At 36.0% G+C, this 18,425-nt stretch overlaps 1 protein-coding gene across 1 annotated transcript in view; it reads left to right on the top strand.

Moving 5' to 3' along the window:
• The window catches only part of CSMD1 (CUB and Sushi multiple domains 1), a 1,094,767-nt gene that overhangs the window by 804,552 nt on the left and 271,790 nt on the right, over window positions 1-18,425 (top strand). Inside the window, exons 11-12 of the mRNA XM_071548449.1 lie at window positions 3,670-3,773; window positions 9,906-10,018. Coding sequence (XP_071404550.1) covers window positions 3,670-3,773; window positions 9,906-10,018 — 217 coding nt within the window. The remainder of the gene's footprint in view (window positions 1-3,669; window positions 3,774-9,905; window positions 10,019-18,425) is intronic.

Below are 18,425 nucleotides of genomic sequence, written 5' to 3'. Positions count from 1 at the left end.
GTGGTCACAGCACCAAGCCTGACAGCGTTCAAGAAGCATTTGGACAACGCTCTCAGGCACATGGTGTGATTCTTGGAGTGTCCTGTAGAAGGCCAGGAGCTGGAATTGATGGTGCTTGTGAGTTCTTTCCAACTCAGGAGATTTTTATGACAGAAAAAATGCCCATTTCTGTCCACTGACTGTGGAAGGAGCAATGATTACATCAGGTGTTGTTTACATGGTAAAATTTAGGTTTTATGAGTCAGATTGAAGGAATTTAAGTTAGACCTCTCAACTTGCAGACTTTTAAAGGTCTTTCCAAAACGTTTTATGTGTTAGCATAGAATAACAATTATCATGGAAGTGAAGATAACAAGATTTTGTTTAAAAGTGTATAATATATCTTCACAATGTATTTTCCATAAAGAAATGTTTCTTGTGATATTTCCTATTTGCCTAATCAGATACTTAAACCTTTCATTTATGGTTTATATCCAATTCCTTTTTTTCCCCCTAACTTACCTTATTATTAAAGAGGTGAACATTCACATTTGGTTTTAAAATGTAATGTAAAAGTGTTTGTGAGTCTAACCAAGTGGAGCATACTTAAATAATACATTACCATATTTTCTCCTGGAATATTCTATCAAGTTTCCTCTTCCATGTAAAATAAAAATTGCATTAAAAGTCTTATAGTTATTTTTCTTAAAAGAAACTGCTCTTCTTTTATGCTTCTGTATATTTTTTTTGCTTTTCTTTGACTTTATTAGTCTACATTTAATAATGAAATTTTACATGTTAACCACCGATATAATCTAGGAACACTAGAAGGTGCACCAGGAGCAGATGGAAATGTATCTTATTTTAGCTGAAGCATATGCTTTAAATCCTTTTAATTTTTGAAACAATGGACAACCAAGGGATCAGGCCCAGCCAGCATGGATTTAGGAGGGGCAGGTCCTGCCTGAGCAACCTGACCTCCCTTTATGATGACATGACTCGCTTAGTGGATGAAGGAAAGACTGTGGATGTTGTCCACCTGGAATACAGTAAAGCCTTCAATACTGTCTGCCATGGCATTCTTTGAGAAAAGCTGGCAGGCCATGTCTTGGACAGATGCACTCTTTGCTGGGTTAAAAAATAGCTGGATGGCCAGTCCCACTGAGTGGTGGTGAATGCTGCTGCATCCACTTGGCAGCTGGTTGGGCCCAATCCTGTTTAATATCTTTATTGATAATCTTGATGTGGGGGAGTTCAGCCTCGGCACACTCGCGGCTCCCAAGCCGGGGTAAGAAGGTTCTGCAGAGGGATCTGGACAGGCTGGATCAGTGGGCTGAGGCCAATGGTATGAGGTTCAGCAAGGCCAAGTGCTGGGTCCTGCACATCAATCACAACAGCCCCATGCAGTGCTACAGGCTTGGGGAAGAGTGACTGGAAAGCTGACCAGTGGAAAAGGACCTGGGGGTTCTGTTCGACAATCAGGAGAGCATGAGCCAGCTGCGTGCCCAGGTGGCCAAGGAGGCCGAAGGCATCCTGGCCTGCATCAGCAATAGTGTGGCCAGAAGGACTAAGGAAGTGATCTTTCCTCTGTTCTTGGCACTGGTGGGGCCACACCTTGAGTGCTGTGTCCAGCTCTGGGCCCTTCACTACACGAAAGGCATTGACGGGTTGGAGCATGTCCAGAGGACAACAGAGCTGGTGAAAAGTCTGGAGCACAAGTCTGATAAGGAGTGACTGAGCAAGCTGGGATTGGTTAGTGTGGAGTGGCCATACAGCTCTCTGCAACTGCCTGAAAGAAGGTTGTAGCCAGGTCAGGGCCGGTCTCTTCTCCCAACCAGCTAGCAACAGAGTGAGGGGACAGTCTTAAGCTGTGCCGGGGAAGGTTTAGACTGGACATCAGAATGAATTTCTTCACATAAAGGATTGTTAAACTCTGGAATGGGTTGCCCAGGGAGGTGGTAGAGTCACTATCCCTGGAGGTGTTCAAGAAATGACTGGACGTGGCACTTAGTGCTGTAGCCTGGTTGAGAAGGTGGTCTGCTTGAGAAAGTGAGAAGTTGTACTCAATGATCCTGGAGGTCTTTTCCAACCTAAATGATTCAATAATTCTGTGATTCTGTGATCTCAAAATCTGGTAGGTCTGTAAAATATGTTGTAAAAATTCTGTATTACATCACAAACCCTCTGACCTGTGGTCAAAATAGTTATACAGATATTTCTGTTAATAATGTTTTTTAAGGGATGTCCTAGGACAACTTGTCTTTTCTTCAGACCTCTTTCTCTTTGAATTTCAGTGACTCTTCAGTAAATATTAGCTCCATTTTAAAACCTACAAGGGGTCTTATTCCTGGAGTCAATTTAGAATACTTCAAGAAACATAATTATACAAATAGTAGAGATGGCAAAGCAAATTCTGAAAAGCAAGACATGGTTGTATAGCAAGAAGCAATATGCTGTCTTAAAATCAATGGGTATTTTATTAAAAACGGCATTTCTTTGAGTTACAAACTGAAACCTCAGAGTAGAATGTAAGGCTGACCTATTCTAGTAGTGTGTAAGTTCCTCTATGAAGTTTATTGTCCTGGGCTTTTCCAGTTGCAACATAGAGAAATGAGATGGGCAACTTTCTTCTTTGACATGGAGAAAGTTTAAACAAGTAACTTGGCTTTTTCACAGGGCTAAAATTTGATTGAGTTGAATTCTGCCTTGATAATCATGTAGACATAAGGTGGATGGAAACCATTATTTTTTCACATGCTGCTGCCAAATGGGCAGCATATTATGGCTGATGCTGAAAGTTCAGATCTGACCCAAATGTTGTTTTTACCCACAAAACAGAAGAAAAAATAATTGCATTTTAATGTAATGGCTGAAGTTTTAGGGAAGTGTACCCAGGGATACCTGTAAAATTTAATAAAAAGATAAAATTATTAATTTTATGGAAAATCACTGTGAATGCATTTTGATATCAAGTTGATTGCAGAAAGTTTGTACCAAATTAAAGAACCATAAAATGTTCATATATATGGGTTCATGTAAGCTGCAACTACTTATCAACACCAAACTCCAAAAGTGCTTGTCTTAGAAGCATTGTTTTACACAAATCTAATTCCAGTTTTGTACTATATTTAATGTTATAAAATTACAGTTTCTGTAAATACTTTTTAAAAGAATTCTGAGATATACATAATTTCCTTGGTGATTCATGATTAGACATTGATGGGAATCATAGTTTAATATTACCAGTTTATTCAAGGAAATTTCTGCTTTTGTATTTCTGTGCACCAGCCTCCTCCATCTTCTTATGAATTGTTAGTTCATACCTGCTATTCAAAAGATGAGAATGTTTTCATATACTTCTGATACTATCCTATGTAATTTTTATATAGCTATTATAGTAAAGAAAAAATATTTACTGCTTCAATAATGAACAGTTATCACCAGCTGGAGGTGACTGGCATCTTTAGTATATGATACCTCTAAAACATTATGGCAACAACTTGCCCCTAGGTAGTAGAAAATGCACTTCACTTTTGATCCTTCTGGATATCTTTCTAAATTCAGATAAGACTAACTAAAATAATTATTGCCTCATGACTTTATTTATAGTAGCCAAATAATTTAAGACTAGAGCAGATTTGATAGCATGTGGATATCTTTTGAAATAACTGCATTATTTAATTTTAATAGGTCATAAAGCTTGCTTTTGAAGAGTTTGAACTTGAAAGAGGCTATGATACTCTTACTGTTGGAGATGCTGGAAAAGTTGGTGATACCAGAACAGTGTTGTATGTGTAAGTACAAACTTCAGAAAATTTTCCTGGGAAGTTTTTTGCTATGTTTTTTTCTTCTAGGAAAGGATATATCTACTTTAATGTGTAACTCTAATGTATGTTATTTGATTATATAATGTAGAGCTCAAAATCCAAGTATTGTCAAAGTCAATAATTTTCAAAAAAATTCACTCCATATTTTTAGTAGCATCTTTACAGGCTTTTATATCAGAGACTATAAACTGAAGATTAGATTTTTTAAAAAGAAAAAAATCTTCCTTTGAAAAACAAGTACTACCTGTATAACTCCAACTGTATTCACAAAAAAATAAGGGACTATAAAAAAGGCTTGGATTGCATCAAATAGAAAGTAAAACATGTGTAAAATAAATAATGAACTATTGTTTTTTTACCTTTTCATCTGAAGGCATTTAGTCGGTGCTACCTGTTCAACATTTATTTTCCATGACTGCCCCAAAAAATAAAATCTAAAATATTATTTGCTTATATTAATTGATATTTTTGTTATCTTAAGAAGACAGCACCCAATAATAGCATCACCTCCCATAATATTTTTTAATTTAAAAATATTTTAAAGATCCTCTAGCAGACATCCACTTCTGAATCTATCAAGTATCCAGTTCTCAATCTCTCTGGAATCAGTAGAGTGTTCTCACTAGAGACATGCGATACTTTATGCCATTTCTTCAGTATGTTTTTGGACTGAACCAGCAACTGTTTTATCCCTGTTACTCTGCAGCCTATCACTTAGGATTACAGTACAGTGCTGGACCTACGAGCTATATTCAATGAAATTGAGGTCTATGCAATTAAATTTATCTGTCTTTTGGGTTGCAAAATTAGCATTACTCTGAAAATCATTTGAGAAAGTAAATGATTAATATAATAACTGAAATACAGGGGAAACAGAGGAGGGCCCAGAGATGAAACTGGAGTCTCACAATAATTAGTAATGAATCTGAATTTCTATTGAGACATTGTTCTTGCAGTTATTAAATACTGGAATGTATCATGCATTATGAAATACATTATATTTAAACAGCATCGTGGATATGCTCCATTTCACTTGCTTTTGAGAAAAATCTGTGAATGCAAAGTAATGCTCCTCATAAAACACTAGGTCTACTTGTAGACTACATTATCATGAGAAAGTTTATAACTAAATGTCAGAGTGATTTTCTTACCAACATTTTTCATTAGTTGGTTTTAATAACATCTGTTATATTTAATGAGGTTTGAGCAGCACCTTGCAGTTTCTTATGCTTCCCAGAGGAATGCAGGAACTTATAGTAAAGACTTTTCTGGCTTGATTTATTATCTAAACTTCTCAGAATATCTTAGAAAGTAATACTGCTTTTACTATGCTGTTCAAGGTTCTGTTGGCAGACTAAATGTCAGCATTTCTGCAGAAATTCTGCAAATTACTGCCATAGAATCTCATGCATTTGATTCTGAAACTTCATAGCTTTTAAAATTTACCTTGAACAAAATATGCTAAAATAAATAACTTTCTAAATTCAAATTAATTCTAAGTGATTTGAACGCTCATCTGTTAGCAATTATTTGTGTAACCTCAAAACTGGAGCACTGCAGCTAAGCAGGATCAGGCCCAGTTAGTACTTGGATGGGAGACCTCCTGGGAATACCGGGGGTGGTAGGTTCTAGTTCTGAGGACTTCACTGTCACCGTCAAGGCTTGCTCAGCCATGGCAGACGAACCTTAGGAGTTAAAGGGTGGGGCAAGTTCCGCACACGCTGTACCTTGCCTAAAAAATCCACTGCACAGGCTTGCAGGGCACACCCATGTGGAGAGAGCCCTTCCCAAATCTTCGTTCGCGAAGCCTAGCCATGACTGACTGACTGATAGCTAGAGGGGCATAGGAAGGAATTTTGATGTCTAAAAAGGAGAAAAAAATAAATTGTAAATGCTTCATCTCAAATTTAATTTTGGCAAGAAATTTAAAAAGTCAGTAGAAAAAGTATTTTATGTTCATGTAAAATAACATGGAGATAGTACAAAAAAAATGCTTTGATGACGAGCAAATTATTTCAAAACCAAATTGATGCATTTCTATGACTGTCTAGTTGGCATTTGATTAGGGATCTGTTGCGTTTTAGTTCATTAAAGAAGTGTAATGTTTGTATTATAGTAAACTTTTTAGAAAATTTAATGATCTAATAATTGGAGATATGCCCATCAGTTTTAGAATTTTTAACAATTGCTTAATCTGTAATCCTTAACTGTTTAAAATTTAGTAGTCTTACTTTATGGAGAGATGTTTAGCTCTGGAAATACAGTAGTACATCTTACTTAATAGTAATCCAAATATGTTTATGCTATAAAGTTTTGAAAGTTATTTCTAATACTTGATAGAGTTTGTGTAGAAGCTAGACACTACCCTTACAAAATAATTCATTAGAGATCATGTGTGAGGTGAAGTTTATCATTCAGAATGTTTCCTGCATTGTCCTGTTTCGTGTTTTTAAATTCAAGTATATTAAACCAACAGTTTATTTTAGAAAGTCTGCTTTGCCTTCAAATGCTACAAAATATATTTTTCTTGCAGCAATTGTATTAAACTTCATTTTTTTCCCTTAAAACATGAATCTTTTAACTTTTCCTGTATATAATACATACAGATTTTTCTCCAATACAAGAAAGAAATTGTACATTAGTGGTTCATACCCAGCTGCTTAAGTGAGCTATTTCCTTGTACCAAAAAAACATCAATGGTAGTGAAATTCATTTTAGTAAACCCTTGTAATTTTCTTCTATTTACACAAAATTTGGAAACTTAACACCTACCCTTTCATAAATGGTAAAAAAACCAGTATCTCTGGTACTGGAGACCATTCTTAATATCAGATCTGGTTTCTTTTAGATAACAAAGTAGAGGAAAAAAGTGATGCAAAAATTTATTTCTCTTTGAGTTGCCTTTTCTGACCTGTGAGTCTATTCAGAGGACTAAGAAGCTTGGTTCGAGTTTCACTTTCATTGCTTTATCACTTGCATCAATTCCCTCAACATTTTAACTTCCTGTCTTGGCTTGAGATAAGCAACTGTCAAACCCCCCCAAGCACAGAGAGAAAAGCCTCCCTCCTAACACCAGGGAAAGGGAGGAAAGGGGAGGGGAAAGGAAAAAAAAACACTTCAAACGGCATTTATACTAAAACTACATATATTTTTCACAGAAAGAAAGGGTCAATTAGAAGAGAGTACAAATATACACTCACACAAGTCTGCAACAACAAGTTCCCCACCTCAACTTCTTAACGAACACACAAATTCTACTGTCTTAACTACACCATACTTAAGAAAATACGTATTCCCCAGGGAGACAAACTCGAGCAGAAAGGAGAAACCCAGAACAACACAATTTACTTTCCTGAGATACCCTGTGAGCCAGTGGTGGGCCTGGTCCTCTCCATCCCCCCTGGGACAGCATCGTGCGTCCTCCCAAGAGGAGGGCTGAGAAGTGACTGCCTTAACCACTCCCACACTGGTTCCTGCTTCCCTGGAGATGATGTCATAGTGTGGTATGGAATACAAAATTACTGGCTAGAAGAGGTCAGCTGTTAGCTCAGCCCAGCTCAAGTCAGCTGACAGCTTCGGCCTAGTCCAGACTTCAGAACCCAAATCTAGGCCCACCTAGGTGAACCCATAACACTTCCTTCATGCAGAGATAACCTAGGATTGTTCATCTCCAAATGAAATGAGATTAGCACCAGGCAATCTCTATGAATGACTGGTCTGCAAGTCTCAGTTCTTGAACTTGCAAACGATCTGATCTTAAGATGATTACAGACAGGGACAAACTCAGAGTCAGTGTTTGCATGTGTTAGCAGACAGACCTATATTCCCTAAAGTTTGATCTACCCTATCTGCTATTCTCCTAGTTGAAGGATGTAGTTCTATACAGGGACATTCTCAAGGAATCCTGAAGAAAAACAAACAATAAAACACCAAACATGCAAGCAAGAAAACCCCAAGTAAAACCAAAACAAGCAAACAAACAAAACTATACAAAAATCCCCCACCAGATACAAAACTACCACCACCACAAAAACTGATTCTGTAAAAAAATTATTAGTTGCTAAGGCAGTAGGCTTACACATCTGAATAGTCACTGAGAAATTTTTGCAGAATATTGCCAAGAGACATCACTGAATTTTTCTTCATTGCTGAAAAACCTTAAACTTTTGAGCATAGCAAAGTGCAGAATACAGAGATGGCTTAACAATTGTGACCTGACATTTTGGTTGAGATTTTGTACTGATCAGAAACTAATGGCTGTTGATGCAGTTTCAGAAGAACCCCCAAAATGTGTATGTAATCTTTACCTTTTCTTGCATGTCTATTTCTTCAGGCATCTTCTAAACTACCTTTTTTTTTTTTTATGTTACTCACTCTCTGGTGAGGCATCTTCCTTTTTTAGGCTACCTGTATTATTCACTTAAATGAATATCACAATTTTATTAAGTCATTATTTTATCAGCAACAGTATATTCAGTATTCTGGTGGTAACCTAGCACCTCTTTGAACCTGTACAGTTCCTAATTAGTTTGGTAAGCAACTCAATTTTCAGATTAAGAAGGTGGTTTATTTTCTTTCTTATTATTAACATAGGTCAAACTGAAAAAGTTAGATACATATTACTGTGCATTAATTTTCTTACGTATCCTTGCTAAGAATCGTTTGTGTGAGTTTTTATGCTGAGCTATAATAAATCTATTTTTTTACCTCTTTTTCTGCTCTTATTGTACCACAACAATCAACTACTTACTACCAAATCATAACAAGAAATCTTGTAAACCATGTCAGAGCACACTCAGACATTGCAGCAACAGTTCCAGTGCAGGAGTAAGACCCTAGTCTCTTCCACTCATATGGGGATTGTTTTTTATTTTCAATATAAGGGTAAGAAACCGCAATGTTTTAAATATGAAATAAACAGCATTTTGTTATGACCTTGATGGATGACATTTTAAAGCAAGACAGAGGGAATTCCTGTAACTTGCCTCATGGTTCCTCAGTTCTCATTGTGTTTTTGCTCAGCCTCTCCTTTTAGTATGTCTTTGCATTTAAGTTCTAATAGTAATAATATCTGGTTGATTAAATTTAAACAATATGTTTGTGGAATAATCCAAATACTATTTTCTGTTTTCTTTATAACTCCTTTCTTGAGAAATTCTGCATCTGGGACTTCTTGTCTCAGTTTGTCAGTGTTTTATTTATCTCACACCTCTTTGTTTAGCATAGTCAAAGCTGAGGATTGGAAGAAAGACAGAATTTTTTTCTTTGTATCTGATAACAGTTTAGATAGTGAGATTCTGCACCACTTTTTGTGTGTGAGTCTTCTCACTACCTTTTGTAAAACTGTAAAACTATAACCAAGATGTGTGTGGTTGTTCAGATGCAGTGCTAAACCTGATTAGGTGCTGATTATTTTCATTATCAAGAACCAATATTTTTCTATTTTTTTTTGGCACACAGTTTTTTGATACCAGGATTATAGATATACAAGCGATATTACTGAGTTTTATGGTAGGGTTCACCAGCTTGTCTCATATGTATTGTATTGAAAGGTACTTATCCATATATAGCTGTCACACATTACTGTATGTGAATTAGCAGTTTCCACTGAGATTTAAGAGATCATTGTGAGTTATTTGATTGGAGTTGATGTGGTCCTAGTAAGTTCTGGTCACAGAAGCTGTAAGGCATGTAAAAGCAATTTCCTTCACTTTTGGAAAGCATATCAAAAAAGCAATACTAGTCTGAACAGGTGAAAACTAATTTACGCAGTCACTCATATCTCTAATAGTTTAGTTACTAATGAAAGCTTTAGGCAGGAACAGCTTTATTAGAAGTGTTTAATCATTGTTGAATGCAGTCATTTAAATTGTATTTTTCCTATTACTTTACATTGTTCTAATCCACGTGGAATAGTTAATTTTATAAAAAAATACCAGCTGATCAGAACAGTAGGATAATAGATTGTGAATAGGTCTAAATATTATGTGAATCATTTAAAAGGTTGTGTTTGGTAGTAGTAGTAGTAGCAGTACTAGTAATAATAGTAATGGTAACCTATGCCTCTACAAATGACATTGCCATTTATCCTACATATAGACTCACTGGATCTAGTGTTCCTGATCTTATTGTAAGCATGAGCAACCAGATGTGGCTTCATCTACAATCTGATGACAGCATTGGCTCACCGGGATTCAAAGCTGTTTATCAAGGTATGAGCTAAATTAACTATTTTAAAGTAATTTGGAACTTCATTATACCCCAAGAAATTTACTTCAAATAGACATTAAGTCCTTTCACAGATTTAGAGTTTTGATACTGTCTCTATTGTTAGTTATGGTTAATGAAGATAAGGAATTTCAAATACCCACAAAATAACAAAATTTTTGCAAGTACAAATGGAAGTTATTGTTCTAATTCTTTTTGCTGTGAGGTTGATAGATGCTACAAATTTCTATTCTCATTGAAAGATCTTAAATTTTACATTCTTCTAACCTATATAATTTATCACATTGGATACTATTTGAAAATTATGGTTAATATTCTTAAGAATTTATTGGGGTAGTTGCAAAACTTGTTTTCATGCCTCACTGAGAATCTTCACAGACCCAAGTCAAAACTAGTATGTAACTAAAACAACCAAACAGATATATTTTATATGACTCTGGAAATTAAAAAAGATATATAAGATCATGGAAATTTAACTCAAAAGGAATTATCTAAATTACCCTAACCTCATTTGTGTTGTTTCTGTCTGAAAGAGATGAGAAGCTTTGCAACATAAATATCTTTAATTCTTTTGGACTATGCGCTTCAGTTCAATACTTTCTGAAGTTGATTTATGCTATCAAAAATACCTGATATCTGTTAGTATGTATGCATGTATTGATAATTTCCATTTTAATATGTTGCATAGACCTGCAGCTAGAAAGAACTCTGACTTTTTAACATATGGTGTCATTTTTTGTTAATTTCCATGTTAATTAGTTTACCTTAAGGATAACAGAAACCACTTAGTATTATTTTCAGTAGATCCTTATGGGTACATATGATGAAAATGATTTGATAATAATTTTTTTCAAAATTACTTTTGTACAAAAGATGTTGCAAAACACTGAGAGACTGTTTACTGTTCAGTAACTGAAAGTAACTCCACTAGAAGAGTTGATCTCCTTAAACATTTTCCATAAATTGAAGCATTGTGTCTAAGTGTTTCATTTCACTTTTAGATACCTTAGTGTTTCAACACCACACCAGGGGAAAAAAAAGAGTCAAAAGTTATGTAGATGTTATCTTCAAGTTTAGCAAGCTATACATTTATTGCACTAAGGACATTAAGACAGACTTGCCTGAGCAGGTTTTTAGAAATGGTGTCTGTGCCTGCTGCCATATTGTGAACATTGAAAGGAACAAGAAGGGAAAATGTTTCCCAGTGGTGAGCCAGGAAATACTGATTCTCCACACCAATATATTTTTCTACTAATGGTCTATCCATTGAAACAGGTGGTGATAATGACAGTGATTAAGATTATATTTTCACCACAATTTTTCCCTAGAATTATATATTTCTCTTTGGCACTCACTCAAGCTCAACCATGCGCAGCACTGATTGGACCATGTTAATTAGATCAAGTGTTGTACATTCATAGGTTAAGGTTTTGTGTGCATGTATTGTTGAATAATAACTATTGAGTGTTTAAATTACTATTGTCTACTTTTTTTATTCCCCTTGTTTTGGCTTTCTTAACATGAACTGAAATCAACAAAATGAGAAGGAAGAAGGGGAGAACCAAGGGGTGATTCTCATGAGGGTGGCAATCACTTCTGATGAGAATCCTCCATAGCAACACTATTGAGATTTTCAGGTCCATGGCCATGAGAATAACAACATGAGAATAACAAGGAAGATCACAGAGGCTCTTGAAACACTTTCACAATTACTTAAGAGAGATGTTACACAGCTGTGAGTGAAAAAGCAGATGCAGACCTGTAGTGTTTCTATGGCTAAGCCAATAAAGAATCTTAAGACATTGTACCACACATTCTGCCTTTATAGTTACACAGCTCAGGTATGTTGTATTGCCTGAGGACAATGACGTACTCTTTATCTGAATTAATCCTATTGCTTCTCACCCCTTTTTTCATGGTTTCATCTTTTGTACTTGTGTCATTTCTAGGGTCCGTGTTTATTAAGACAGTATATTGCCTTTACAGAATCAATTTGTGAGCTACACAAAGCGGAAATGGTAATTATATAGTGGAAAGAGAGTACTGGCAGGAGTCTTGTATCTGACCCTTAAAACTATTTCCTCAAATCAAAACTATGAACTTCTTATCATACCTTTATGAAAAAGTTTAAAAATCTACATCTGTATATCATCTTATTTATTTTCCTGCTATAATGTCTTTCCAGTATTTCTAATGTGAATTCATCTATTTTCACTTCTGTATTTGTCTAGCAAAGATATTTTATTTGTGAAGTCCAACCTCTTACTCCTGAGGACTTTCTGTAAACACCGGAACTATGCACTGTGAATTATGCAGTAGTAGTGGCATCTCTTTTATGAAGCACATTGTTATAATTTGAAATTTAGATTCTGGCTTTCAGTCTTGCTTTGTAACAACTTGTGAGTCATTCTGTGGGCTTTTTAATTTTGGAAATTAATTTCAGAATTGTAATTGTAAATGGTTACAATTGCATAAATATAGTAAACATCTTGCTAGAAAGGTGAACTATAACTTTTTTCTCTTTCATTTCAATGCTCTTTTTAGTTTTATAAGAAGTTGCTGTTCATGGGCTAAAGTAGGGACTTTTTAAAATACAAGGCATGTAGAATTTGTAATTAAAGTAAGTCTATTCTTGCATTTTTTTTTCAGTTAGTTAGTTTTGTTCTTGGACTGTTTTTTGATTTTCTTTTGACCACAAGCAAAAACCTTTTATGTGATCTAATGCAATATTTTGGTTAGATTTGAGTCAACAGAAACATTTCATTTATGTAATTTCTTAATATTTAATCGAGCATGCATTTTACCTGTTAAATGGCTGAGTTAGACATAGCCATTGCCACGCAAATCCAGGTCAGGATAATGTGACATGATACTGTGACATTAGGCCTCATAACAATATCAAACAGTAATATTAGGTTGTAGTTGCAGCCAAAAAGAGGATTTATGAGGTGAGTAATGTGCCTGAGTTTGACTTATTCAACTCACATTATGGATGTGCCACATCTAAGGTTCTATATGGCTATTAAGGTGCAAGGTGGGTCGCACAGCCAGCTGATCATTATGCTGCTGCACAGAATCACAGAATATGCTAATTTGGAAGGGACCCACAAGGATCATCAAGTCCTGCTCCTGCCACTGCACAGGACCATCCCCAGGGGTCACACCACATGCCTGAGAGTATCGTCCAAATGCTTCTTGAACTCTGTCAGATTGATGCTGTGACCACTCCCATAGGGAGCCTGTTCCAGTGCCCAAAAACCCTCTGAGAGAACATTCTTCTCATATCCAACCAAAACCTCTGCCACACAACTTCAGGCTATTCTCTTGGGTACTGTCACAGAGAAGAGACCAGAGCCTGCTCCTCCTCTTCCTTTTATGGGAAGTTATAACTGCAATGAGGACTCCCCTCAGTCTCCTCTTCTCCTGACTGAACAGACCAAATGACCTCAACACCAACTCAAATGGCTTTCCCTCAAGGCCTTCATCATCTTAATTGCCTTGCTTTGACACTTTCTAAAAGCTTAATATTTTTCTTATATTGCCGTGACCAAAATTACACATAATATCCAAGGTGTGGATGCCCCAGTGCAAAGCAGAGTGGGACAATCCCCTCCTTTGACTGATGATGCTTTAATTGATGCCCCCCAGTGTTGTTACAGTAAAATCAAAAGTGAGCAATTCAGATCTATAGAAAAACCCTGTGAGACTGAGCTATCAGCCAGAAGCAGCAAGGAGCTCAGCTGCTGCTGGCTGGTAGGGAGGAGGCTACTCCCCAAGAATTCACATAGTAGGAATTCACAGGACTCTGCAGGGGCACAAAAACAGCCAGGATGAAATAATATAAACATGGGACTTGTGAGAGATAGGCTTTAACCAACTGAAGTATCTGGCGTGGTGGTGTGTTAACTCTATTAGCCAATAAGCCGTAGTCCTAACCCTATATAAACTGTGTGCTTTGTGTAATAAAATGTCTTCACTATAAACTTCATAAGCTTGTTGGTGAAGTCCAGTTTCTCCACCATTTATAAATTGTTTACTTTACCCCAGGACATGGCTGGCCTTCCTGGATGCCAGGCCACTGCTGATTCATACTCAGTGTGCCATCAGCCAGGACCCCCAGGTCCTTTCTTTGCTTGTGGTCCTCTCAGCTGTACCACATTGACAAGGAAACAGATGACAGTCAGCTCGAGCTTTTAGATGTGAATATTTTAGAATTTTATTATATTTGAGATTTTTCTTCCATTCAACCCCAGAAACCTGTCAGTCTGTTGAAAATATTTAATCTTTTCACTTCCAGACTTCTTGATAACCAGTATAACAACATCTGTTTTATAATCTGTTTAGAACTCATTTTTTATTCCTGCCTTTACATGGTAATATACACTAATTTAGTTATTTCACTAGACTATCCTTTAGTTCATAAAAGTGTTATAGAAGAAATCACGTGACTCAATATTGTAATCCTAGCATTTTATATAATTTGAAGTTATTAAGAATTCTTGAAGATGTCAGGAAGTATATCAGCCCCTGCAAGGAGCTGAAAATGTCAGGTTTACAACCTTAATTTGTATTGATGTTCAACTGAATTGTTAGCTTAAAGGTCTTCATTATGATTGTTTGGAAGAAGATTCTTCTTTCCTCTTGAGACTAGTAGAAAAATACTTTCAAAAACATATTTCAGTTGCTCAAATAAATGTCTTTTTACATACAGCCACAATAATTAGTAAATGTTAGATTAGTGCAGTTTTTTTACAAACAGACAACCACATTATAACTGTGATTGCACTACCAAGATTAATATAAAACTTTATTACTACTCGGAGATTTGATAAAAGCTGTGCTGAAAGAAATTAATGTAATTATGATTTTTTAGGACTCACAAAATTGGGTGTGCACACAGCAAAATAAACATGTACAGTGTAATGCTTGGAAAGAAAAAAACTCATAAGTCATTCAAAGAAAACTTTCCTGTTTTGCTCTAAGCTTTTCTCTTTCTTACATCTATTTCATGTATATTGTTTTCTTTTTGTATTTTATTCCTGTGCATTATAATTCAGGCATTATTCAAATGTGTGCATTTGCGGACAGGCAATAAATATGTTTCATGTTTTATGTGAATATTGTCCTATGTTAAAGCTATTTGGTTTGTGAACTGTCAAAGAGTTTCTCCCTAATATCGTATGAATTACTCTGTTTGGAGTCCCATACAGTGCTGATTAGTTTTGTGGATGGTCAAATGTCAGCCAGTTAATTTCCACCACAATGTGTTATCAATCATTTTTGGACAAAGAAGCTTTTCCATATTTTTGTATGATCTTTTTATTGTGTATTGTTTGAAGAAGCCTACAGCAAGCATTTCTTAGTTTTGACATCCTTCAATTTTCTTTAAAGAAATAAATAGTACCACCAGTAGGTTTCTACTGAAAAGAAGTATCCTGGTTCAGCAGCCAGGACCAGTTTATCACTGCGTGGGTGTGACCAAAGCTATGTATTCTACATCCTCTATATCATTTCTCATGAACTGGTAACAATGGACCATTCGCAGCAGCTGCCCAGGGCACCCCTGACCCCTCAGGATGCAAACTGGGTGTTAAAGAGGCCTGTGAGATAAGAGCTGTGATAACTCTCCTCCGGAGAGTCATTAGCACCTTCAAACCCAGACTGAGGGGTCCTGTCTGCTAATGGGCCATCAATGATTCCAAAAATACCACATGACTCACAGAGTCAGATCACTCCTTGTGGAACTCCTTGCCCTGGGGAGGTACTGAGCATTCCCACCTGAACCTGAGTATACACAATCTTGGGGTTTGGGGACTTCTAGTACCACTCATCAGATCCAGAGGAGGACCAGAACCTCAACTGGACTGCGACCACCACTCTCAACCAGACTGCAACTGTCATCTGCAGCAACAGGTTTTTCCCTTCCTTTTACTTTGGACTCAGGGAGAACCTCATGGTGCTCAGCACAGGAGCTAACGAACACCATTCTGTTTCTACCCCAGGGTGCTGGATTATACTTCTGAGTTTCGTGGGTTAAAACCAATTTCTCTTTGTATCATTGCATTAATTTTAATATTTTTATTAAATTGTAACTCTGACTTATAATCTCTTTTGTTTTGTGTTCATTTCTCAGGCTAGTTTACCTTTAAACCAGAATGCTAAGTTACAAATAATTACTGCAACAGTATCAAAGTAATTTTTAATAGTGGAGAGTATCTTTGCTAGAGTTTTGTGTAATGACTGGGGTGACAGACAAAATCCATTTTTCATCCAGAAAATACACATGAGATTGAGGAGTGTAACATCATTGTGATGTACCATAACTGGTTGAGTGTCTTGCATATTTATGCATTAGCAGGCAGTACTGGGTAAGACCAAATTTCTGTCTGTGTGACGATGCTGTATTAAACAATCGCAAACAACAGAGGCTTAGTGAAAAGTGTAAAAATGAGTAAGCATGCAACACCCCATAAATCTTCTTCTCTTTCCTGAATGAACAAAATAACAAAACCAATAACTCCAGATTGAGTACAAATTTGTTAAGTATATGCTTTTTTTTCCTTTTTAATTTTTATATTAATTTCATAACTGCTTCTAATGTCATATTTTAATTAGAGCACTTTTCAGATCTTGACATCATTATACTTATCTATGCTCCACAGACAAACAATCAATGTCTGTTACTCAATGAGCTTAAAGATTAACACATATCTGGTCAGTTATACTGTTTAAGAACTGCATTATCATCTTTTGCTACAACTTTTAATGTAATCCATTGGTTTGTTCTAATCATGGACATTCTCAATATGCTGGATAAGACTGTGTATGTTAAAAATAGTGGTTTATAGACCTGGTATCTGCGTACATTTTAAATTTTCTTATTTCATTAAGGAATTTCTTTATTAATGTTCTCTGTTGCTTAAACTTCAGAATTTAAAAAGCAAAAAAAAAAAAAAACTCTCCAAATTTACAGCTATGTTAGGTACAGCCAGTACTCAGCATGTGCATTCTTTCTTAGTTTTGTGATATGACTGTAGCTGGGAAGCTTTCCTCTCCCTTTCCCTCCACATTGCAGCTATGTCTGACTAATTACACTTATGTGCATTCATTTGTTTTCAGCAATTGACTTAACAGTTTAAGTTGAAAGCCTTTGTTTACCTCTCTTCATAAACACTGAAAAAATAACGTCTCTGAATAAGAGAGAATATTTATGTTTTAACTCAGCCAGTGAAGATCATTCTGCTAGTTAAACTTGTTTGGAAAGTAGTTTCACGTCATGATTAAACATATTCTATGTAGAAAACAGCTCAGACATTTTTATTGTATTATAAAAATATAAAATGTTTTATAGTTTTCTATCCTTGTTAATAATTCAGTATGTTTGACCTTAACATAAATGTTATTTCCATATTTTAATTAAACTTCTATCAAATTTTTACCACGGCTGTATTTTTAAAAACATTATTAACATTTGATGATTTTAAAAATAAAACTGGCGTTTCAAAATAAGATGCTAATAATGTACACGTGAGAATTAAATATAAATAACTGACCTTTTGTAGCATTTTTTTGTTGTTGTTGTTTATTTTTTACTTCTGACAGGTGTTCCTTTTGTACTTTGAAAGTTTGGTACAATCATTTTATGTAAACGAAATTTGTAGTAGCTTTTTACCAGTTAAAACGTTCTCAGGTGGATTTTTTTTTTGTTTTAGTTTGTTTGTTTTCAGTATAGAAAACATGACATCATCATAAAATTAACTGTCCACTGACATTAATGAAGATAGCCCTTTCATTCTTTAAGCCAAAATAATTCTATTTTAGTAATTTGCCTTATTTAATTCAAAAAGTGGCAACATAGTCAGAATTTCTTGTCAACATCTGCAACTGATTAGAAGTATCTACAATTGATTAGCCTTCTGTGCTGGTTTAAAGGTGAACCAGCAGGGGAAATGAACTCACCACGAGAGAGATTATAAGTCAGAGCTAAAATTTAATAATAGTATTACACTAAAAACACTGACACGAAAGGGAAATTGCTTTCAACTCACAAAACCCCAGCAGTATAACCCAGTGTCCTGGGGCACAAACCCAAGGGGGTTTGTTTGCCTTTGTGCTGAGACCCCTGTGGTTCCCCCAAGTCCAGAGCAAAAGGAAAAGAAAAACCTGTTGGTGCAGGCAAGGGCTGTGGTCTGGGCGAGAGCGGGGATCTCCTCCTGTTGAGGTCCTGCTGCTCCTCTGGATCCAACGAGAAGTTCCCAAGGTCTTCTTACCCACCACTTATGTACCCTCAGGGAGCACCCAGTCCCTCTCCCTGGGCGGGGACTCACACAATGGGTGATTAACTCTGGGAGCCAGGGGGTGTTGAGCTGTTGATGGCCCATAAGCAGCTCC

The sequence above is a fragment of the Pithys albifrons genome, chromosome 2 (assembly GCF_047495875.1).
Source record: "Pithys albifrons albifrons isolate INPA30051 chromosome 2, PitAlb_v1, whole genome shotgun sequence".
In the NCBI taxonomy this organism is placed as follows: Eukaryota; Metazoa; Chordata; class Aves; order Passeriformes; family Thamnophilidae; genus Pithys; species Pithys albifrons.
This window is presented reverse-complemented; position numbering and strand designations above follow the sequence as displayed.